The sequence below is a fragment of the Centruroides sculpturatus genome, unplaced genomic scaffold (assembly GCF_000671375.1).
Source record: "Centruroides sculpturatus isolate CEXI.00-Female unplaced genomic scaffold, Cexi_2.0 scaffold494, whole genome shotgun sequence".
Lineage (NCBI taxonomy): Eukaryota > Metazoa > Arthropoda > Arachnida > Scorpiones > Buthidae > Centruroides > Centruroides sculpturatus.
In genome coordinates, this window is record NW_019384697.1 from 176,371 (window position 1) to 201,762 (window position 25,392).

Below are 25,392 nucleotides of genomic sequence, written 5' to 3' on the forward strand. Positions count from 1 at the left end.
AGTCGGTCTTTTATTGTAGGCTACTCGTCCACCTCTAAATGCAAAAAAGTTAAATAGTCCTCTAGCAGTGGCACAATGATAAAAATTAATAAATACATTTTTAAAAAATTGTCATGACAAATTCACATTTACAAAAAGTTTACCTCAATAACATTTGAAAGGACTGAATGATATGGACTCATCCTGTATGTGAAGTCTATAAGAAATATATTTTTTTGTAAATGTGAATTCATCATGACAATTTTTTAAAAATAAATACAAAAAATTATTTACATTGACACGTCTTCATGTCATTAGAAATTTAAACTTGCATATGCTGAAGACAATAATAATTTTTTGTTATAGAAATATATTCAAAAAGCAGATGTCAGTTACTTGAAAAACAAACATTGCAACAAATTCCCAAGGCAGCTCTAAGGTTTCATTTCATTTTTAAATATATCATAGACTACTTTTTTACAGATAACAAAATAAAAATAAAAATATTTGTCATTAACTGAAAATTTGTTCCAGCAGATAGTGATTGTTCAGTTGAGTACTGGAAGTACCACTGAATTTGATTAATGCAATTTTGAGATGTGGTATCATTAAGGGATTAATTAACTGCATTTATCAAAAAATATCTTTACTTTATATATGTAAAGATATCCCTAATAATAATTTAAATAATTTATATTAAATTATTTAAATTAAAGGTATAAAGGTATCCCCTGATAAATGCTGTTAATTAAGACTATATATATATATATATATAGAGTCTTAATTAACAGCATTTGTTCAAAATTAAGAGCCTGGTGTTCAAAATTAAGAGAATTTGTTGCACAGTAAAATCCATCTTAACAAGCAAAGCATTGATATATATTTGTTGCACACTTTGTCAATTTTAACAAAAAGTAATGAACTGAAAGTACAAATTATGATGTTAAATAAGAATGCAAATTTTTAGTGTTGAGTACATAAACTTGTGCATGTGGACAGAGCTTTGATAGCAGAGGGAATGAAAAGCACTTGTGGCTTTGTGATTAGTTTGCTCATACTCTTTGGCAACATTCATTGTTTTTCTTGCAAGAGTTGGTTCAATTTCACAAGCAATCAGGTAAAATGAGTAGTCACAAATGTCTTGATGGCAGAATGAGGTGGAGAATCATGGGTAGATTGGAGGCAGACAAGGTTGCTACAGAGTTTAATGTAATACCCAGTGTTGTCTGCAATTTGTGGAAACAGTTTAAGGACACTGGATCCATATCGAGAAGACCTGGGCAAGGTTGTCCAAGAGCCATGATGGCTAATGAAGATTGTTACTTGGCACTTTCAGCGAGGTGCCACAGGACAGCTACAGCTTTACAACTATCTCATGAGCTGTATGCCACCACTGGAACTTGAGTTTCAAGGGTTACTGTTTCCCAAGAGGCTTCATGAGAAAGGGCTTTTAGCCAGAAGACTCTCTGCTTGCATCCTGCTCACTTCAGCACACAAGAGCACAGTTAGCATGGTGCTGACATTAGCCTTGGACCAAGTCTGGTCCAAGGCTAATGTCAGCACCAGAGGTGGGGTACCGTTCTCTTCACAGATGAGTTGCAATTCAGTCTGGACACAAATTCTTGACACACCTTCATCTGGAGAGAACCTGAGACCCAATACCTTTCCTCCAATATCTGAGAAAGGGACTGCTATGGCAGTGGAAGTCTCATGGTCTGAGCAGGCATCATGTTGGATGTCCGTCCACACACCTCTTCATGTGTTTGACAGAAGATCCCTGACTGCTGAGAAGTATAGGGATGAGATCTTGCAGATCTATGTTCAGCTTTTCAGGGATGCAGTTGGCCTTTGGTTCATTTTTGTGGATGACAATGCTCATTCACATAGGGCTCACCTAGTTGATGATTATCTTGAAAGTGAGGATATTTGCTGGAAGGATTGGCCTGCCAGATCTCCTGACCTAAACCATATTGAACATGTCTGGGATGCTCTTGGGAGGAAAAATGCAGCTCACAATTCTCCTTTGAGAACCACCCAGGAGCTGAAAACACTGCTGTTGTTGCAGGAGTGGGACCAACTGCCACAGGGACTCATCAGCTGCCTCGTTTCTAGCATGACGTCGCAATGTGAGAGCTGTATGACTGTGAGGGGACCATACCCATTATTAGAATCATTTTATGTTTGATCTTGCAACATTGGTTTTGGACATTCTTGTGCTGATGAGCCTTACTGATGATCATGACTGTTGTATAGTGGAATGATATAACTTAGTATCCATATCAAATTTCATTAAAATTTGGCCATTAGGTTTTTATTTTCAGAAATTTGACAAAATGTGCTGCAAATTCTCTTAATTTTGAACACCATTATATATATATGTACAGTGGAACCTTGCTTAACAAGCATAATTCGTTCCAGAACCTTACTCATAATGCAAAAACACTTGTTAAGCAAAACAATTTTTCCCATAGAAATTAATGTAAAATATGATAATGCATTCCTTGCTGAAAAAAATACTTAAATACCGTATTTACTTGTGTATAAGACAAGGTTTTTATTCATTTTTCACTGCTTTGAAAACGTAGGTCATCTTATATGCGCAAACAAAGGATCCTTTGCGTTTTTTGCAATAATTTTTGTGAACCGTGTATAGTTCACGCTGCCATTATAGCAGAGTGCTATGGAGGTCAAGGTGAATGTCGCTTTTAAAGAGATTATCTGAAAATAGCCGATTACTTAGCAATGATTATAAATATAGTTATTTCATATTTGTTAAATTGGTATTTTTAATGAATAATTGTACATTCTGAATCATTAAAAATAAACTTTTTCCTATGATTACATAAAAAAAAAAAAATAAACAAACTTCTTCCTGTCAAGTGCATTATAATCTTTTGGTTTTGCTAGGTGGATATTGGGTATGTGGAAAAGCAATCTTCAAAAGCTGATAGAAGTCATTTGGGAAATACTGAATTTTAAATTTACTCAATGGATCAGAGGATGATGCTTTGTGGAGTAAGAGTGAAAAAGAGGAGAATTATAACGAAGCTTCGGAGGGCAAGTCTGAGTAGACAAAAGGTGATAGCATCAAGAAAACATGGTTGTTTGCCTTAATACATGCATTTGATAATAATTTATTTGTGTATTAATAAATCTAATTTTCTTTATTTTGATCTTTAAAGTCACACCTTGTCCTATATACGAGTAAATACAGTATTTTATGTATAACGTATATTCAAAGAAAATTATACAATATACATTGTTAAGGAATGTGAATCATCATCATCTTTTCTTCTAGCATGAAATGAACCAACCTGAAATGCAAATTCGATTTGCAGAAAACAAAAAAATCACAGATAATAGCATGATGGAGCATATGCACAATCTAGGACTTCCTCTCTCCTCGTCACTCTTTATGCGAAACTTCGCTTGTTAAGCAAGTCATTTTTTTAAAATTTGATTTGCTTGTTATGCAAAACACTCGTTATGCGAGGTGCTCATTAAGCGCTGTTCCACTGTATATGGTTAAGAGGCATATATATGCCTCTTTTATAGCCTGCAGGTGCCTCTGTGCATAAACATACAAACATATGAAAAATCCAGAATATTTTAAATACATTCTACAGGGGAATGTGAATACAATCTACTTTTGTTCTCTTGCTTGTCGAATGTACTGTACTTAAAACCTAAGGATGATCGATTAAGACAGTTGAAAAATGTTAGTTTAGTTCTTAAAATATGTTTTTACTGTCAGATATTCTGGTTTTTTGATGCGTCTGTAAGTTTAAATTACTGATGTCTGAAAATGTTTTAGTATAAATAATTTTTAGGTTCCTTCAGGAGGGTTTAGTGATATTCTGAAAAAATAAAAATATATTAACATAAACCAACCAAAATAAATTATCATTATTAATTGTTTTATTAGTAATTGTATTATGATGGAGTTAGTGATTGAAAAAAAGTAACACACAAAATTATCTATACCATAAATTATTAAGCAAAAATAATTTTAGCTTGGGGAATTGTAAGAAAAATATGCATTTTATTTTGTTTTATCCAAATAATGCTAGTATGGCAATACTGTGCTAAGTATCATATACAATTTGTGTATCTAATGAAATACATATCAATAAACAACTCCAGTATCAATTTATTCCTTAAACTGATATCATTATTTTTGGTTTATACACTATTTCTCATTATTATTGTATAATGAGATATGCAGACTGTTTTAGCATCTACATATTATTAGAGATCATCAGCTACTTAAGAAATACTTTATTGTATATTATGTTTAATAATGAATGTAAGGAACTCAGAAATGTCATAAAATTGACTAATGATTACTTTTAATTTTATTCATATTAATCTATTAGGCAAGTTATTAAGTAGATAGTCAATAATTTACATGGTAAACAGGAAAGTAGTCATAAATTTCTGAGTATGAGTCACTCTCATGCTGATGGTTTGGACTTAGCATATGTAGGTAGGCTACTGTAAAACACAATACAACTAGCAACACATTATTGTGTAAGAAGCAGCCACATCAATATGGCAGTTTCTTGCATGTCATATGCAAATCAGTAATGCACATTATATTATAATGTTCAATAAAGAAAAAAAGGCTAAACAGGAACAAATATTAAATTTTATTCTTTAAATCTTTTACCTCATGGATGCTCACGCAACCTGGTATTTGTGTTTGATGTGCCTGTTATCTGTTTCATTCATTAGTCAATTGCTTGCAAATTTTTTTATGCCATTTACTTTTAAACTTATGGGTAGTAGTGTAGGCAAGCAGAGAGTGAAGGGAAGAAGAGCATAGGATGGTAAACACCAATCCATGCCACCCCATATGGCTCATCCTGGATAAATATCAAGGAAGGTTATTTTTTGAAAAAAGATAAACTCATTTACAGGCTTACTATTAAAATGGTCCATATTTTAATACAACAGTTTTTAACAGTTTCAGATGGCATTGGTTTTACTATTTAAAATTAGAGAGGTAATGAATCTTGCTTTTGGATTATACTTTCATTAAAAAGATGATGAGTAACTTTTTCGTTGGGGAAAAATATTAGATTAGACACAAAGTTAGAAATGACTACAATGAATATAACAGTTATTTATACTGTTTTCAAAGATTTTGCTTATATTTTTATTAGAATTATGTTATGATCTGAAAATATGTTTGTAAATCTTTAAAATAATATTAATCACTAAAGTACTATCAAAAGTTTCAGTTTATCACTTTTTGTTAAAAGTGATTGGATTTCTACAACTTGTTTTAATGATATTTTAGAAATAAACTTTGATGGAATCAAAATTTGACTTTTCTTTTTATAAATAAACTTAAATATTTATGGTTTGATGCAGCAGTTTGTTTATTTCATAACATATAAACATATTTTTAATGGGTTATGAAAATAATGTAATTTCAGAAGATTCTTTTAGATAAATAAGATGTCATTTTATTTATTCACAATGGAAATTTCATTCACGTATTTCTTTGTTTTAAATTTTAAAATATTTGTAACAAATAATAAGTTTTGAAAAACATTTATCTTAAGATAAATTATATTTTAGATTTTTAGATTCATTCTAATTTATAAACAAAATTGTTTTAGTGATGTATTCAGTAACTAGATTAAATTTAAGAATTTAAGATTTATTTGTTTTATTTAGGCTACAAACAAAGTAGTAACACGAGTACCTAAAGCAACTGAAAATGAAATGCTTTCAGCAGTTTCTGCAGCTAAAGAAGCCTTTAAATCATGGTCAAATACTTCAATTTTATCACGGCAGCAGATAATGTTTAAGTATCAACATCTTATTAAAGAAAATATGGTAAATTTTAAAGTATCCTAATTATATTTTGTCTTAATGTAGATTAATTATAATTAGACTAATAAAAAGTTATCAAATTTATTAAAATAGTAATATTGTTTCACAAATTTTGAGAAAAATGTGAAACAATATAACTATTAAGTTTTTAAAAGTAACTTACTGTTGAAATAATATTTTGAATATTGAAACTGAATATTTAAATGTAAACTGCAATAATTTAAATTTTAATTATTTTATGATTAAAAAAAAATGTTGGCAGTGTTGTATGATCAATTATTTATATATAGAAATTAGAAATAAATAAAGAAGATATTCTTATAATTAAAACATATTTTTTTTATTGTTGATAATGATAAAAATTTAATAGCATAATCTCAATTAGATATAATCTATCAATTTGTTATCAGTTTCAACTGTAAGGAAACGATTTCATCATTTGTTTTTATATACATCTACACTTTACCTTAACATCTAATATCATAACTGAAATTTTCATTAATTCAAATCAGCTATGACATATTATGTTACTAGTATTTTAATTAAATATTTTAAAGCTATTCTTTTATATTTTTATATCTAGTTTTTTTGTTAAATTAATTATTAAATCGGCAGAGCTAGGTTTGGTTCTGCCCCTGTTGCTTAAAATATTTGTAACTTCTTTACCTCCCCTCTCCTTTTTAGTTTTCATATTATCATGTCACTTAATTGTTAAGAAACTTTTACTTATTTTAAATATTGGGGATTGTATTATTTATTTTATACATAAATATTGTTTTAATATAAAAGATTAAATGCATAATTAATATTTAAAATTTTTTTTCTAAATATATCTGTTAGGCTTATTGAGTGAAAAAAACGACCATGAAGCGAAATTCGTATCATGGCTTTCATGATATTTGACCACTATGTTTTGTGGTGATTAAGAAAAGCCATAACACGTTCTGAATGTTAGCTGATGCAACCACGATACGAAGGATAAGTTGTAAATTGTCAACGGGCGCATTGCAAACACTTGCGGAGTTTGTATTGTGTTCTTTCTTGACCAGTGCTGATGTTTCTAGGGTAATTACCCTTTTCTAGAGTAATATCAACCTCTTAGAGTAATGTTTTGGGTAGTCTTATATTTTAGGGTAAATCTAGGGTAAAACTACCCTGTGTTCTGATGCTATTACTCATCACTCCACAAGTTTCGCTGGAAAAAAGTTTTATCCTAAAACCATTCTGTTTTTCCCTATAACTGGAGGGTTTTAGGATAGGACAACAGAAGCTAAAGAAATAATGCAGATTGATGCTAGGTATTGTACATGGGTGCAGGGCTCTTTTTGAGCAGTAAAGGGCCTAAAACCACAAAAAAAAAAAGAAAAAGAAAAAAAGGTACATGGGTGTACACTGTACAATGATACTTCGGTTTTCGTCGATAATCCATCCGAAAACAATCAGTGAAATCCGAAACCAACAATAACTGAAGTCAACAAAAACCAAGGTATTACTGTATATTACACCCGAGTGGGATTTCGTTTTTCTCAATTTTCATGCCATTGAGCCATTGGCACTCTCCATATCAGATGTAAATTAATACCTCTGATAAAGCCTAAAAATCCTAAGACATTTTAGTTATTAAAATTTTCAAAAACAATGAATTAAGAATTGTTCTGATTATTATTTCACAATAATAGTACAGGAATCTGCGTCATAGAAGCGTTCGTCTTATTTTTTCTTTTATTCAAGTTTGAGATTGAGCTTAGAGAGTTTTCTCAATTTAGGGTAATTTTCTGCAGTTGAAATTGGTTCAATTGTTTTAGTTAGGCTGCCTAATGTTGATAGGGGACATGCAGCTCCCAGAAATGTTTTAGTTGTTGTTATGAGCATTAATCCATCAGGTCTCTATCAGTTAGGAAACACGGAAAGTCTTCTTGATCAACTTTATGCTCGTAATGAATTTACAATTTCTACAGTAACTTTATTAACATTCAGAACATACCCTCAACTTTATTAACACTTAGCTCAGCATCCGTGTTAACATCTAGAAGTAAGCAAGAGTTTATAATGTGTCACTGTAAAATATACTGTATTGATAAAAATGCAAATGTCACTTAAAGAACATAAAATGCATGAATAATTAAACATTATTGTAAAGTAACCAAGTTAAATTTCTGTATGTGGTGAATAATTTTGTTACCTGCTTATATAAGATGATTGAAGATAAATAAATCATAATGAAAAAGAAAGTTTTATTTTCTTATCATCACCTCATTATTAGTTAATATCCAGAATGTGTGGTGGCTTTTAACCATAATAATCTGTCACACAGTAGTTTTTAACTTTAGCTGCTATTTATCATGTATAGTAGTATATCAAGCACCTACAAGTATATGTAGTTAGACTTTTAGCACTTTTTAGCAAAACAAAAGAAAGAAATGTGTATTTTTCTCCATATATTTTATTTCTTTAAATTTCTAGGAAAACTTGTAAAACTAATGTTGTTCAGCATTAAAAATTGTAAATAAAAATGTTTTGAGCCTAGAATCCATATTTTAAAGTTATGAACCATTGTGTGTTGTATGATCCTGTATTGTGGTTGCATCAGCTAACGTTCAGAGTGCATTATGGCTTTTCTTAATCACCACAATGCATAATGGTCAAATATTATGAAAGCCACAAAGTGAATTTTACTTTGTGGTCATTTTGAGTTAGTCACAATGCGTTGTGACCATTTTAACAACTGCCACGATGTGAATTTTGCTTTGTGGCCATTTTTTCAAATGCCACAACGTGAATTTCGCTTTGTGGCTGTTTTTTCGCTCAATGAGCGATTTCGGTCTTTGAGCCTAACATATCTACTTATTAGCAAGGAATAAAGAAATCAAAAAGAATGTCACAAACTCTTTATGGATTGGAGTTTCTGTACATTAACCACCTGAGAATTCTTGTTTAACTTCAATAAGTCCTTTATGTAGAAAACAGACTAACATTTTCGATCTTTTTCTTTCTTCAGATCTTCTTCAGGTCCAGATTTTCTTATAAAAGTATGAATCCAAAACAAACTTGAATCAATAACTATTTTTGGTCAAATTTACTTCATCCCCCACCCACAACAGGCCCATTTACTGTTTGACCAGCAGGATAGTAGCATTTGAAGAGGAAAATTACTTAATACAAAGTTACAAGTGAGAAAAAAAATTGTAGGCTAAGATAACCAAACTATTATTATGGTTTTTATTTTAATGTTTCTTTGTTCTTACTTTCTGTCCAGGCAGTGCTGGAGTAGATATATCTACTTTATATATAAAAGTCAAAACATGTATGTTTGTTAAGTAAAGGCTTCTGTACTGTTCAATGCATTTGCATCAAATTTGGCATGTGAATATTCTTTGACACCCAGAAAAAATGCTTTGGGGATCTCTGTCCCCAATCACCCTAAAGCCCAACCTCTCTTAACTTAAGTCTGAGCAGTTTTTGTGTTTTGTAGTTTCATTATTGTAAATATATGCTAGTCAATAAATGTACATTTTAGTTACAAGGACCATGTTTTTATCACCCTTTCCCAATCCAACCTAACCTCCACTTCCTTAAAAGCCTGAACAATGCTAGGGACACAGCTAATGCTTTTATAAATATAGAAAGTTATATTTATAATAGTATTATCAGTTTTCTTGAATTCAAATATTAACCATATCTCAAATACCTCAAATATTTAGTGAACATAATTACTTTAAAAATGATAATAGATTATAATAACATTGTAATAAACTAATAATAATACCATAATAATAAAAATAAGTGTGTCTAAATAAATACATCATCATTCATTCATTCATTCTATATTTAATGTGTTCTATTTTGGAATGTTTTGTAACTGATGTTCCAAAAATCAGTCACCTGAGAATGACCTATGCATTAAGGTGTTTCAAATTTATACAGACACGAAAAAATTAAAGTAAAACCCAAATTTTCTGCATTAAGTGTCAAATGTTTTATTAAAAATAACATGGATTTACATGTTTCCACACTGCAAAATAAGAATTTTAATCAAACATTAACATTTGTCACTTAAAATAATATTTTTGAAAATTTTGTACAAAAAAACTGTTACATATTTATGGACAGGTTTCAAATTGTATAGTTTTCTTACAATTTAATGGCCAATGTAACCACAATTTAACTTAATTACATTAAATACTTGATTAGGCATTGCTTCAATTCGATTCTGAAGGGATTCAATCTTAAGTTTATCCCAAGCATCTGAAATTGCTGTCTTCAAATCATGAATTGTGGGAAAACTGCTTTCCATTGGCATTAATTGTACGAACCATCATCCCCCAAAGATTTTCCATTGGATTCAGGTCAGGGCTTCTAGCAGGCCACATCATCAGATTAATATTTTAATGTTTAAACCACATTTTTGTTGATTTAGAGGCATGCACAGGGGCATTGTCTTGTTGAAAGATCTAGTTTGGTCCACAAATATTTGGTCCAGCTTCCAATAAATGATCTTCAAGCATGCCTTGATACTTCTCTGAATTCATTCTTTGAGTTATAAATGCTAAATCTGTGGTTCCATTGAATCCAATGCATCCCACACCATTATTGATCCCCCACCCATTTGGCGTTTTGAAAATATTTGTTTTTTGCTTCTTAAATAATGCCAATAAAACTTCCAACCATCTGGACCATCTAAATTGGATTTTTTTTCATCACTGAACAAAACTTCAATCCATTCTTTGGACCATGTCATGTGTTTTTGTGCCCAATCTAGTCTGTCACTTTTGTGCTTTAATGAAAGTGGTGGAATTACAGCTTTTTTTCTGAATTTTAACATTGGAGATTTATTTAAAACTCTCCACACTGTTGCGCTGCTACAAGGCAAGTGTAATTCTTGTTTTATTTTTCTTACTGATGTTTGTTCTGTGGAGCAAACCTTGATGATTTGTCTACAATCTCGAGATGTAAGCTTGGGTTTTGGACCTGTCTTGAATTTTGGTACATCCTTGCCACGTCTTTTTGATAAATAATCACCAACAGTTGATTTTGGACAATTTATATTGCTGCAATTTCTCTTATTGACTTGCCTTGTAATTTATAGGCATCAATCTGCCCTTTTTCATAATCAGATAAATTTTTAGTTCTACCTATTTTAGAACATTGAACAACATAAAGAATTTGTATTACATTTAGATATGTAAGCTAATTTGCATATTTCAGTGCTTGAAACTAAACAATATTCTATTGAAGTCATGAAATGAGTGCCTGTCTAGATAAATATGTAACAGTTTTTTTGTACAAAATTTTCAAAAATATTATTTTCAGTGACAAAATGTTAATGTTTGATTAAAATTCTTATTTTGTAGTGTGGAAACATGTAAATCCATGTTATTTTTAATAAAACATTTGNCTGAAATGAGTGCCTGTCTAGATAAATATGTAACAGTTTTTTTGTACAAAATTTTCAAAAATATTATTTTCAGTGACAAAATGTTAATGTTTGATTAAAATTCTTATTTTGTAGTGTGGAAACATGTAAATCCATGTTATTTTTAATAAAACATTTGACACTTAATGCAACAAATTTGGTTTTTACTTAAATCTTTTTGTGTCTGTATAAATTTGAAACACACCTTAGGCTGAAAATGTTAGTGTATTAGCAAATAAATGTTTCTCAGCAGCCAGAGGTGTGTAGTGATAAATTATTATTTCTTCTGAGTATGGGTTCGGTTGTTTGGTTGTAAATAAATACAGTATTTGCTTTATAATCATCATAATATGTACAGTACATATGCAAAAGAAAAGTGTATGACAATTATATTAGGATTTTAAAATGAAATATAAACTGAAAATACAGTTCTGTGTATGTCTTTCTTCCTTGTAACTAGTTTATACTGTATTAGTTATCTTACAAATTATGAATAGATTAAATTAATAAAGATTTCAATAAAAAGTTAAGAGTTTTGAAAATATTAAAATTGTAATTTGTACTAATGATATTATTATGGGAAATTTTTTTATTATAATTTTCACACACTTTTTGGGGATAATTGACACTATCTGTGTGACAACTCTGGATGAAGAGTTCTTGTTTGTAGGTATGGCATGATATTACAGATATTCAAATTTTTTTATCAACAGGATATTCAAAGAACTCAAATACTTGAATACTTTTAGTATTTGAGTATTTGTAGATATAATTTGCCCATCTCTAGGTTCAATTTAATATTATTTAAAATATATGAAACTTTTTACTCTCATTTTAAAGTTAAACTGTAAGTCTGAAATAAATTATAAATTAAATATTAAGAAGTATTATTTTCCAGTTTAATTAAATATATTTAAATGAATTTAGAAACGTCTTGCAGCCAACATAACTGAAGAACAAGGAAAAACATTAGTTGATGCAGAAGGTGATGTTTTGAGAGGGTTACGTAAGTAATTGTATTTATTAATTATTTCAATTTGTTTAATATAATATGGTTATTTAAAGTTATATTTTATATGTATTTTTTTATAATAATTATGAACTTTTAAATTAAATCAATTGAACATTATTATGTTTTCAAATTGTTCAATGGTGCAGTTTGGTATTGGATGATTATATGTATTAACATATGTATTTAACTAGCTGTTACTCGCAACTTCACCCATGCAGATTTTGCAAGTGAACACCATTTATATTCAGTATTTCAATAACCACAATAATTGTTATATAACACCTACCGCTCAGAATCAAACGAACTGTTTTTAATTTGATCAATTTTCTGGAACGTTTACAATTGTTCTATAATCAATTCAATATGCAATAAAAAATTCGAATTTAAAATGGTTCGAACATTTGGTTAAAAAATCGAAATATATATAAAAACATTTATAACAATGTCTAAAATGTTATCGGTTTAATACACCTAAGTACTCAATGAAGACTAAATGCAGTTAAAAACAAAAAATCATATCTAAAATAGTATAGTAGAAGCCATTCTTCTGGTTAAGCCTTAATGCTCTCCCTCTCCCCCGCGGGGGAATTTCGAAAAATCCCTTCTTAGTGTGCGTTTCCATGATGTACCCTAACTGTGTACCAAATTTCACCTTTTTAGGTTCAGCAGTTTGCCATGGGCGATGATGAATCAATCAGTCAGGATAAGTAATTTTATATATTTAGATAACTTAGTATGGTTTATCATGTATTCACTTCCAATGAAATGATAATAGGTATTAATGGAAAAATGCATCTGATTTTTTTATGAACTTTATATTCATATATTCATTTATTTATTGATTAGTTAGCATGTTTAAATATTTTTTTGTTATTTCTTGATTAATTCTATCATTAAAGTTTATTAAAAATAACTCTTACACTCCGGTTACAAGGTTAAAAGTAAGAGTTATTTTTAGTACATTCTGGCGTGTGAAGACGAATAAGTAAATTAAAGTTTATACATGAAATAAGTTTTAAATAAAATAACTCTAATAATATAGTGTATATTTAATTTTATTACTGGATAATAAAATTCAGAATTCAACTCTCATTTCATAATAATTTTTATACATTGCACATTTAAACTTATCCATTACAAATTGAAAGATATTTTTCATTATTATAGTTGAAAATAATCATGAGGTTTTTTTTTGCTTCCTATGTTGTTTCTGCTATTGATATTAATCTTTTTTTATATTTTTGCAATTCTTAAAAAAAATTATAAGAACATAGAAATAATTTAAATCTCAAAAACTATAAAAATCATAATACAGGTAATACTACCAGTAATAATAATATTACTTGACACTAGTGCTTTAGTCTATCAAATAAAGATGAACTTTTCAAAATTATTTTTTATGAACTGTTAACTTCATTAACAATTAAGACATGAGGTGTGATAATTATCATGCTAATAACAATGCTATAAATGAATTTTGACAACTAAAACAGTTGTACATTTAAAACAATAGCCTTAGCTTGGCTTTCAATGTTTAGTCTTGTTCACACATGGCAACATTACTTTTTGCCAATTATTATTTCTTTAAGAACTTTTTCCTCAATTCTTGCATAAAAACTTAAAAACCAGTATAATTATCCTATTAATAATTAATGTCCAAGTTGACAAAAAAATATATATTACTTTTTGCCACTTGCTAATAAAGTTGGAACTGTAGATGATATCATTTATTTGCTTCATTTTTTAAACTTTACAATATAGAAATTTGTTTTAGATTAATTACAGCATTTATATATAATTTTAAATATTATTAAATAATTTTCTAGTTAGAAGACAGTAATAATCTCTGAAAATGAATCTCTATTTAACATTTTCTAAATAGCCATTAGATGAACACACAACATTTTGGCATTTTCTTGGATGTCCTGACTGTTAAAATTCACCAGTGGCGTGCCATCATTAGAAGCGTTGGAAGCGCCGCTTCCCTCGTATTCTCTAAAAAATAAATAAATATCAATTTTAATTATATGAAAATAATCGCACAATATTTTATTATAACCGCATTATGTATCTTATTACAAATTTCTATACTACACGTGGAAAAAAAATTGCTATTGTATATTAGAATATTAGTGGCAGAGTGTAATCTCCTGTATTTTCAGATTACGAAAAGCCAGATTTGCGCATGCGCTTTACAGAACACCAACCTCACCCGGTTTAGCCGGTGGAAGCCTACGACCTTGGGTGAAAGCTGCACACATATAAAATTACAACTCTGTCAAGGACCGGTTCTGGGCTGTTAGCCGCCTGCCCACTAGATATTTCGATTACGTGAATAACGAGTAGATTTATAACTTAACCCAACCGATAAGAATTTACTGGTATGTTTTTACGATAGTTCTGTATAGTTGACAGGAGTTAAAAAAATCCATTAAAATATTTGATATATTTATTCCGCTTTCCGATTTTATATTACTCACGGATTTCGATGTTAAACCAGTGATATTACGATTTCGTACATCCCATCTTTAAGGGGATGTAGAAAAAAACGTGTACAATTCTTGTATAATGTTAAAAAATTAACTGTTACTTTGACAGCATCATTTACAACTAAATTTAATGAATGAGAGAGATGCACGAGGTACAGAAAAAGCTCTAGAATTTATTTTCCTTAAATTTACGATTTATGTATCCGTTTGTCATAAAAATTTGTCTTTCCACTTTTTTCCCGAGACTACAAATATTCGAGTACAAAATAACTGGTTTTGACTTATTTCTACTTAAGAATTAGTTAAATAATTAAGCGATTAGGGAATTGGGGACATAAACAAAACCCCGATGAAAGAGCCGGAATATTACTTAAACAAAAGCTTAACCGACCCAATCTATAGCCGAGTACAGTGGGGACTGATTTCTTCGAAATACTGTATTAGATGTAATAAAGACAGAAATTTTTCCAGTTCGACGAGAGTGACCGAAAAGTTGTAAATTTTGGAAATTTCCGTGGACAACACCTGGTCCTAAAACGAATTAGTTAGAAAACAAATGACTATTAAGTTTAACATATTTAGATTTTTACAGCTATGGTGAGAAACGTTTAAAATCTACAACAGCCCTGTCGCGTCCTTTCAGATATACTAATGATGCGACAAAAGAGGTATTTGAATTGACCGGTATCGGCACCCTGGGGATTTGGCAGTGCGTGCATGCACGCTCTGCAACCGTCTTCGATTCCATTCATTAGCCACTCGTAGGGAGCTACTTGACTAAGTGCATTGTTTTAAGATTTAAAAAGTAAAGAATATTTTATATTTTTATGTACGTTTCTTTGCAAAGCTATATTTAATTATAATTTTCTTTAAAAGTATATTCATATAATTGAAGAATATTTTGTATGTACCGGTACATTCACCACATATTTTATTTCACCGAGTAAGTTTTTATTATTTTATTTTTAAATGTAGCCCTTATATCGTGGCTAGCGATTCGGAATGTAATTGTGATATTAAAAATGCATTTAGAGAAGTCTACGGTTTTTACTGGCTTATCGAATAAATGATACGAATGGACCCTAGACCATCACTGACGCGCGATTGACTGATTGTCTCTGGATGTCGGCTTCTTACAGAAACACAGCTTCCCTATCGTCAAATGTCACGGCACGCCCCTGAAATTCACTGGGCCTTTACTAAATAAAGACCTACAAAAGATGAGCTTACTTATAAAAGAAGCTATCTTTTGTTAAATGAGGTATAATTAGATTCAGAAACACAGACATGTAGTTCCATCATAGACTATTTACATTGCTGATTTCTACATTAATAATTAAATTCATAAAACTGAAATAGCAAATAACAACAAATAGAAGTAACTTATGTTCATGAATGTAAACCTTAAAATACATTTTAAATGATAAAATTATGAAGATGAGACATTTTTCCAATATAATATAATACTATAAACAAAATATTGTTATTGTTGTACAAATTAGAATTGAAAAGGAAGTTTATTGGAAGGCAATAAAATTAGGTTATTTATTTCATTATTAAATAATTTAGCTAATTATTGAAAATTGATTTACATTATTGTACACATTGTAATCATATAATAATTATATAATTAACATGTGTATAGTAATCTGTCTTTTATTTTTAAAAATAGGTTTTATTTGCTTTCAAATATTTAGTTTTCAGAATGTTGTTGTTTCTATAAACAGAGGTAGTTGAGCATGCATGTAGTGTAACAAGTTTGCAACTGGGTGAAGTTTTACCTTCCATTTCAAGAGATATGGATACTCACTCAATAAGGATGCCATTAGGAGTTTGTGCAGGCATTACACCTTTTAATTTTCCTGCCATGATTCCTTTATGGGTAAGTTGAAAATATTTATTAATTTTCATTTTTATAATTAAATTATTTTAATTGACTTTCACAATTAATTATAAATAACAATTACAGTTAACTTTTTTAGGAAAAGGTAGTTGTATATGTTAAGTATTTATTTTATTTAAAGATGAGAAAACATCCACAAAAATATTTAATTATTTGGTAATATTTTTGTGGGTATGGAATCATAACTATAATAAAACAACATTCATATTACAGAATTCTACTAGAAAAACTTTGTAATGTTAAAATGAAAATTTGACATTTATCTAATAAATAAAATGCTGCAAGTGATTGTGAAGAGATTCTAAATGTTTTGCAATCTTGTCAGTAATTTGTAAAATACAGTAGCTCTTTTCTGTATTTCTTATGTGCAAGAATTAGCTTCTGTCAAGATTTTACAACAAAGTCTCAACTTAAAAGTTCTATATTCAGTTTAAAAATCACTAATTTTGTTTACTTTTAGGATACATCATAAATTTCATCTTTTAAATACCTGAATCTTTAACTATTTGAAATGTTTATTAAAAACTGATTTGAAAGATAATCAGAGTAATGTAGTTCTCATTTAATTTGCTCTCATTTAGAACAGGATAATAAATGTTTAATATTTTCTCATTTACCAAAATGATAAAAAAATCAGTTTGATATTAACCTCTTAACGCCCACCTGTTTTTAATCATAATGTAATTAAGCATAAAAAATACTTAAAACTGAAAAAAAATGAAAGAAATGTGTTAATTTTGAAGAAAAAGCTTCAAATTTTATTTTCCTTTGTCTCGCCTTTCTGTGAAATTTGACACTGATGAGTCATTGTTTACACATCTGGATGACCTTGAACACAGCTGGAGTCGGTTTTCCCGGGACATTCTCATAGACATCTCGGGAGTACAAGGGTTTAAAGTAGGGTGACTATTAACTAGACCTATATTTTTAAGTAATTTTAAAATTTTAAAATTAAAAATTTTATTGCAATTTCCGACCCCCCATAATTAATTAAATTTATATAAAATAAAATATATTAATTAAAAAATTTAAAAACTATTGGAGGTTGTTTTTGACATCAGAAAGCAGCTTTAAATAACTTTACCGAAATTCGTGCACTACAACTTAGAAACCATGAAATAAATTTGATAAAAAACTCCCATTAAAAAACAATTAAGCCTTAATCGAGCCTTATAAAAGGCGCATTAAAATCGCAAAAAAATTTGGGGACTTAAAAAACATTCCAAAAATTCAAAAAAAAATTTTTTTTCAAAACTTCCCTTAAGGACCACATTTTTTGTAATGCTATGTAACATGCCCGAGTTAACTCGGGACTGAACGTTAAGGGGCACTATCACATGCCAAGGGCCTTGCTTCTCAAGGGGTTTCAAAAATTATATAGCAAAGAGATAATATGCCTCTAAAAATTTAGTGAATGTTTAAAAAGTGCACAGAAAATACTTATTACTTAAAGATTTTATTATTGTCTTAATATAAAAAAGTACTTTTACATAAAGTGTCTTATAACAAAATTGTGCCTAGGATCTCAAAGAAACATAATATGCTACTGATTAATATTTTAGATACCTTTCCTTAAGAAGAGAAACAAGTAAACTGGCAAAGCCATTTTTGGGACAACACTATGTTTTGGAGAACGTGAGCAATGCATGTGCAAATCTTGCACTTGTGCTTGTTTGTAGAAACAGTCTTAGCATTTCATATTTTCTTTTGACCCGGTTCTCGGTTCCCTGACTATCTACAAGTCTGATTTATTTTGTGAGCACATGATTTGGGCACCAAATACTCTGTGCAAAATTGTAACTCCTGACATGTACTCCTTCATACCTATAAGATGTGCAGTGTGATTTTAGAGACAAGATGTAGTCTTGTCAAATATTTATTAAATTAGAAGGAAATCCAGGAAAAAGAATGAACAATTCAATAAAGTTAGTTGAAAACTTTAGTTTTATTAGCTATCATCAGGTTTACAACAAAATTAATAATAAACATAAAATAGAATTTTAGAATTTTTATAAAATTTGAATTGAAAGGAATGTTTATTCAATTAGATGTCACTGCTTGCTTCATTGCTTTCATAACATGGAATCTGTTATGCTACTTCAAAAATAGATTTCCACACACGTGATAGTGTTCATTTTTTAAAATAATTTATAGCTAATGCATTTTTACTAGCCTTGTAAGTTCCAAGCGTTTATGTTGAACTTTGTCCCAGGTGTGATGAAGGAGATGCACTCTAATTGGACTTACAACTGATTATCATTTGCATATGCTGCTAATGCTGTTGTGGAAACATCCTTCTTAATAATTCTTCATGTTCTTTAAATGTGTATTCAAGGAATGTGTCATGGACTCTATGTACTCTAATTCACTATGGATTCTATTATCCAATAAAAGGATGGAGTAGATCCCAAGGAGGAGTTTAGGGTCATTTGGATCTTTAGCATTTTTAAGTAATGAATAGATCACAGTGTTTTTTATAAGCTGTTCTGGCTCTAGCTATTTTCTTATGGATGGAAGAAAGCCACTTGATGTATTTAACCATTTTGAAAGCTTTATTTTGATTCCAGTGGTTTTCTAGAGAAACGTAAGAAGCAAAATAAAACTTTGAAAGTTGTTAAATATGTCAAGTAGTTTTCTGACATCTATAAATAAATATCATCATTTAATACAATTTTATTTTTATAGATGTTTCCTTTAGCACTGGTTTGTGGAAATACATTTGTCTTAAAGCCATCTGAAAGAGATCCTGGAGCAACAATGATTTTGATGGAACTTCTTAAAGAAACTGGTTTACCTGATGGTGTTGTAAATGTTATACATGGTCAACATGAAGGTAAAAGAATTATCCTATATTTAAACATTATTTTATTTTTAAGTAATTATCTCTCATATTCTGTGATATTTTTTAAAATTACTCGATATCTCAATACACGACAAATAATATTGAATCAGGCATTAATGTGTTATACAAAAATAATTATTTTATTATCGTCCGTGAAAATGTAAAAAAAAAAANAGATTAGGAAAGTTATTAAAATTATTAATAAAAAATTATTTCATTTTGAATTAAGTACTAAGAAGTTCAATTTGTCCATAATTGGTTTTAAATATATTTTAATTCTTGTTAAAGAACTAATTATAATTACTAAATTATGTTATATTATTATTATTATTCATAAAGTAACTGCTTCAGTGGCAAATCACTCAATCATCTACACACAACCTCATGCAGCAGCAAAAAACATTTATTAAACTGAAAAACTAATGTTTTCAGTCATAATTAAGGACATTCATCAGGTTGATGTTCCAAAAATAAGACATTTTCAAGTACTAACTGAAATGGAACAAAAATATGTAAATGCCTAACGTGGTTTAAATATAAAAATTCTACAATCTGCTACATTGCTGTAACATGTGCAAAAACTAAAAGACAAAAAATTTAATATAATGTACTGAAAGAATTAATATTTTCAATAAAATATTCATTTCTACAAAGAAAAGTTATTTTTTTTTTAGTAACATGTGAAGAATGATATAATAATATTTTTAATGCAACAATATAAAGTTCCTCAGAATTTTAATATGTAAATGTTAATATGTCACATTCATTGATTTAGAGAAATTGTTTAAATTTTGTTGTTTTTTAAAGAGGTTTTATGATTATTGTAACAAAAATTATATCAAATAGATCAAGTTTAAGTTTGAATATAGAATAAGTTTATTTTAAATATATAATGCTAAACAGATGCATTTAAGATTTGAGTATTCAGCTTGAATTTTAACTCCAAAATAAAATAAAACTTGTACAATACGTTGCAGTAAAATTTTATCGGTATGTATCAATGGTGTTAACAACATTCTTCTGATCATAGTTTCCACTTTTGCCACTCATGTTATGTAGCTAAAAAATTATGTTACAATTAATTTACAGAATAATGAAAAATGTATCAATAATGGTAAATGTTTAATTAAAATGAAAGTAGAAAAACTAATGAAATTTTTAATAAACTAATAAAAGTGACAAAAGTGGAAACTATGATCATGGGAAAGTTAATACAATCTCTCAAATTATTGGACTATAATATGATAATTTAATAGTCATATTATAGACAAGATCCTTCAGCTGTAATATGAATATTATAGCCAGATCTTTGGCTTTACTTAAAAATTAGGTTTGTGGATTGTTGTTTTTATATACAGTATATATACAGGAGAATGTTTTCAATAATCTCATTCATGTAACATATATACCAACAGATGAGAAGTATTATTTTTTAAACATTAATGTTTTCTGGAGATTGTTTCTTTTTTATCTTTAGATCAGGCCCTATTCTTAGGTTTTTTCCTACTGCACAAATATCAGTTTTGCTTTGGGCAAGTCAATAAATCCTAGCATTAATAAGCTGTTCTAAAAGACATAAATGGAAAATAACAACAACACAAATTCTATGCCTGTATAATTATTTATTAATTTCACTTACTGTTCGATCTTAATCATTAGACATGTATAGCATGCACTGTGTGTCTGGTATGATATAATTTACATAAGTGTGCTGTGGTTGTGTATTATAATTTAAATTGAAAAATGTTTGATTTGTAATATATTTAGTTTTTGAATTGATTATTAATTTTACTAATAGATACAAAATAATAATAATTGTTTATAAGCATATTAAAATAATTTCTAGCTGTCACATTTATTTGTGACAATCCTGATATCAAAGCCATATCATTTGTGGGATCTGATCAAGCTGTAAGTTATTATTTATAATTGATTTTAATATATTATTTAGATTATTTCATTTTAATATATATAAATACATAATTTTTTTAAAGGGAAAATATATCTATGAAAGAGGATCAAAAAAGGGAAAGAGAGTACAATGTAACATGGTATGAGTATCTCCTATTTTGAAAAATTTTTGACAGAAAATGAATACTGATAAAACTTTAACTGTTCCAGGGAGCAAAAAATCATGGAGTTGTAATGCCTGATGCTAATAAGGAACATGCTCTAAACCAAGTAATAATTAAAAATTCATTATTAAGTTATAGAATGTCTACTGGTATTTTTTTTTTACGTATTATTCATTGAAATATGATAAGAATGAACTAGCCACTACAGTTATTCAGCTGAATCAATGCATCTTTAACAGTTGGTGATTCTACTTTCAACATGCCTGAAGATGGCTTGTTAACCAGGTTGAAGATGTTATTGTTATTTAAACTTCACTCACTATTAAAGGTGCATTAAGTTAATTCAGTTGAAATATGATTATAATTATAGTGTAGATACATATAAAATTTATTTAAGATTATGGTCATTTAAAAATTTTTAATGAATTTATTTTTAGTTAGTAGGTGCAGCTTTTGGTGCAGCAGGACAAAGATGTATGGCACTGTCCACAGCAGTATTTGTAGGCGAAGCTCGTCAGTGGCTACCAGAATTAGTTGAACGTGCTAAAAAGCTTAAAGTAAATGCAGGTGAAAATTTAAAGTAAGTTTTGAAGTTTATTATTTAAAATTGTGTAATAATAACTTGTTTTATTAGGTCATGTACCTGAAACTGATGTTGGACCTGTCATTTCTCCTGAATCAAAAAAACGAATATGTAACTTAGTGCAAAGTGGAATAGAAGAAGGTGCTAATATTTTACTAGATGGTCGTAATGTTGTTGTTCCTGGTTATGAAGAAGGCAATTTTGTTGGACCCACAATTTTAAGTGATGTAAAGGTAAGAATTAAAATAGTTATAGTGAATAATTTAATGTATACTTGATTTAAAATGGCAAATGGTATATTTATAAAATATAGAAAATACAGAAGATACAAAAACGTCTTCACTTCCACCCTTTCCTACCACCAGGAACTAACAGACAGTTCTTCCTTCACAGAGACTATTTACACAGAGGAAAACTGTTTGTTAGTTCCCGGTGGTTGGAAAGGATGAAGATGTTTTGTATTATCTGTATTTTCTGTATTTTTTAATAATTTAATGATTTATGAATTTAAAAGTATTAAGACAATAAACAATTATATTTACTTTAAATTTCCAATAAATTTTCTTTTATAATCAAAATATTTTTTAAATTTATCTTATATCTTATTACTTTTAATTAAAAAATAATTTGTTTAACTAATATAATATGTGAAGTGTAATTTAATAAATTTAATTTCAAATTCAGATTTATTAATTCAGATCTATAAGAACCAATATTCAGATTATTTTTACAGATTATCATCATCTTTTTAATTGAACTTATAAATAAATTTTACTCCTATTTTTTATAATTTATCCTTTAATAATTAGTCAATAAGTTTATTCTTAACCTGACATTGATGTAGTCATTAAAAATTATATATACATTTGTGAGATCCGGAATTTTGGTGACGGAAATATTGTTCTTATATTAACAAAATTGTTAATTAATTAAACTTTCGTTTATGTAACGCCCTAGTAGAAAAAACGATCTTGCCCGGGATTGTGTAAACTTTCCAGTCATAACTAGCAACATCCATTGTTCTTTGCAGAACTTGCATCTCATCTTGCAAAAAGGTTGATAGTTAGCATTCAAATGTCGTCGTTTGTTATAGATCCCTGGAACACCTATAACCCCTAACCTATGAACATCCGATCACGTGATGGAAAATCCCCTTAAAACCCTATAAAAGGCCGTTCCTACCCCCTCTCGGGGGAGTCTCTTAAAATAAGTCGGACGGGTGACATCAACCCTGATCCTCCGTACTGGGAATATTTCCAATCATCGAAGTTCCATCCCCGATCAGCGCTCCAGTCGCGATTTCTATATCTATAAATGTGGTGCCAAAGTGGATATTAAGGACCGTTCCTGTGGACCTACGACAATTTCGGGACCACCCCCGTGGTAGTAGTCGCCGGAACTCTCTCTCTCGAGGTATGACAAAGCGGTGAACTCTCTCTTGCTCGGCATATAACGGCTCGTTTTCCGTATTTTCACATCGATAAACCGCACAGCCTTTGACAAAGAGACCTGTTAATTTGCGCGTTTGCGGTTATGTTTGAGGTTAAATAGCAGCGTTAACCTGTTCTTTCAGATCGGCGTGTTTATCAAGCCGATATTTGTATGGGGTGTAGTATTTAGTCTTAGTATAATAAATTGTTATTTTTTTTTTGTTAAAGAAACTGGTAGACTCCTTTACTCGATCTCGCCCTTCACCTTATCGTCAACCCAATCACCTCCCTTTACACTCGATTGACCTCTTATCCTGACTATAGAGGGGAGCCTTCTGCCCCCGTAACCACATAAAGAATATATTTATAAATCTGAAAGAAAAGATGAACCTGAATGGGACTTGAACCTCTACTTTGGGTCAATAGTTCAAATAATAATATAATCGTTTAGACTTAAGTTTGGCTAACAAGTTGGCTTTTCATTATTCTACATGTATATTTATGAAATGGAAGACCATTCACATGTAATTTTGAAACTATCCGTAAGATTTCATATGCTAACTATGATATATATAAATGAATGCACACTACATTATACATCCAATAATAACAAAATTTTATCCAATTTCAACATTTTTATTAAGGTTCTGCAGATAATGCCAGATGCTTTGGCCAGTCTATTATAATTTAAGATGTTTGAATGATCAATATATGACAATATTAAGAATTAAACAAGTAAGAAATTATACCTGAAACTGACTTTCGAGTTTTGATATTTTTTCATCTGCCTTTATACAACAAATATTTTTCACGTAAAGAGGAAGATCGTCAGCCATAACTGCAGTGTTTCCAAACTGCACTGCTTCAAGTATTGTTTCGTGTATGAATATGTATTGCTCCTGTAAAGAACAAAAATAATCTGTATTGAAAGTCATGTGCATTAATTATTCTGACATATTTTCTAAATCATTATATAATTACCAAATTTTGAACCATGTCAATTCTCTGAGTTCTCATTTTGTGCACAAAACTTAATATGTTAATTTGTTTCTCTCTTTCGGTCTGTTGTAGCAATGCATCAAGAACGATGAAGGTACCCGATCGTCCTATTCCGGCACTAAATTATACAGAAGTGTAATAATCAAGTCTTAAGCATATTATATAGTTCTATTATAAAATCAAATTATTTAAGTTAAAATACCTGCAATGTACAATTATTGGACTTTCTAAATTTGGATTTTCTGATCTCATTCTTCTTATTAAGATAAGTAACGAGGATGCACTCGACGGCACTTTGTGATCAGGCCAGTCTAAAAATTGATAATGTTTAACTCTTCTAGTTTCTCCTATCTGTTAAAATAAACAATAATATTTTAACAATTCCTCTCTAAAAATTTTGTCATTTAGTTTTGAACAAATTTAATTTTGCAAATTCCACTTACACTTGTTTTACGAACAAGTATGGTGCGAACAATGAAATCCATGCAAGATTCTGTATGACTTAACAGAATTTCAAGATCGTCATGACAAATACTATCGTCTGGCCAGTATTTGGCACATTTGTTCTAAAATTAAAAAAAAAACATCTTAACTTCTAATACATAACAGAAAAAAGAAACAGGAGTTTATAAATCACTTTAAATACATACAAAACTTGATATCCAATACATTTATAACTTTTCAAATTTAAGTGAAATTTATAAAAATATTTTAATAAATAATGGAATGTATCTATGAGATGTGAGTGGATTGGGAAATAACACGTATGGACTCAATGTTATCAACCAAAAGAATGTATAGTTTATTGAGAGGGAATTATGGT

At 29.3% G+C, this 25,392-nt stretch overlaps 2 protein-coding genes across 2 annotated transcripts in view; one reads left to right on the top strand and one right to left on the bottom strand.

Annotated features, from left to right (window-relative positions):
* The first annotated feature begins 2,952 nt into the window (after positions 1–2,952).
* LOC111627466 (probable methylmalonate-semialdehyde dehydrogenase [acylating], mitochondrial) overlaps positions 2,953–25,392 on the top strand; it is a 29,754-nt gene continuing 7,314 nt past the window's right edge. The window contains exons 1-10 of the mRNA XM_023371042.1: positions 2,953–3,057; positions 5,665–5,826; positions 12,164–12,242; positions 16,465–16,619; positions 19,326–19,473; positions 21,329–21,393; positions 21,477–21,533; positions 21,604–21,663; positions 21,995–22,124; positions 22,192–22,373. Of these exons, the coding sequence (XP_023226810.1) occupies positions 2,968–3,057; positions 5,665–5,826; positions 12,164–12,242; positions 16,465–16,619; positions 19,326–19,473; positions 21,329–21,393; positions 21,477–21,533; positions 21,604–21,663; positions 21,995–22,124; positions 22,192–22,373 (1,128 nt within the window). The 5' untranslated portion in view covers positions 2,953–2,967. The remainder of the gene's footprint in view (positions 3,058–5,664; positions 5,827–12,163; positions 12,243–16,464; positions 16,620–19,325; positions 19,474–21,328; positions 21,394–21,476; positions 21,534–21,603; positions 21,664–21,994; positions 22,125–22,191; positions 22,374–25,392) is intronic.
* LOC111627467 (tyrosine-protein phosphatase non-receptor type 20-like) lies at positions 24,310–25,156 on the bottom strand. The gene is made up of 4 exons (XM_023371043.1): positions 25,013–25,156; positions 24,772–24,920; positions 24,552–24,687; positions 24,310–24,469 (listed from the first exon to the last, which is right to left on the bottom strand). The coding sequence occupies exons 1-4, from the start codon at positions 25,052–25,054 to the stop codon at positions 24,314–24,316; spliced, it is 483 nt and encodes a 160-aa protein (XP_023226811.1). The 5' UTR covers positions 25,055–25,156; the 3' UTR covers positions 24,310–24,313.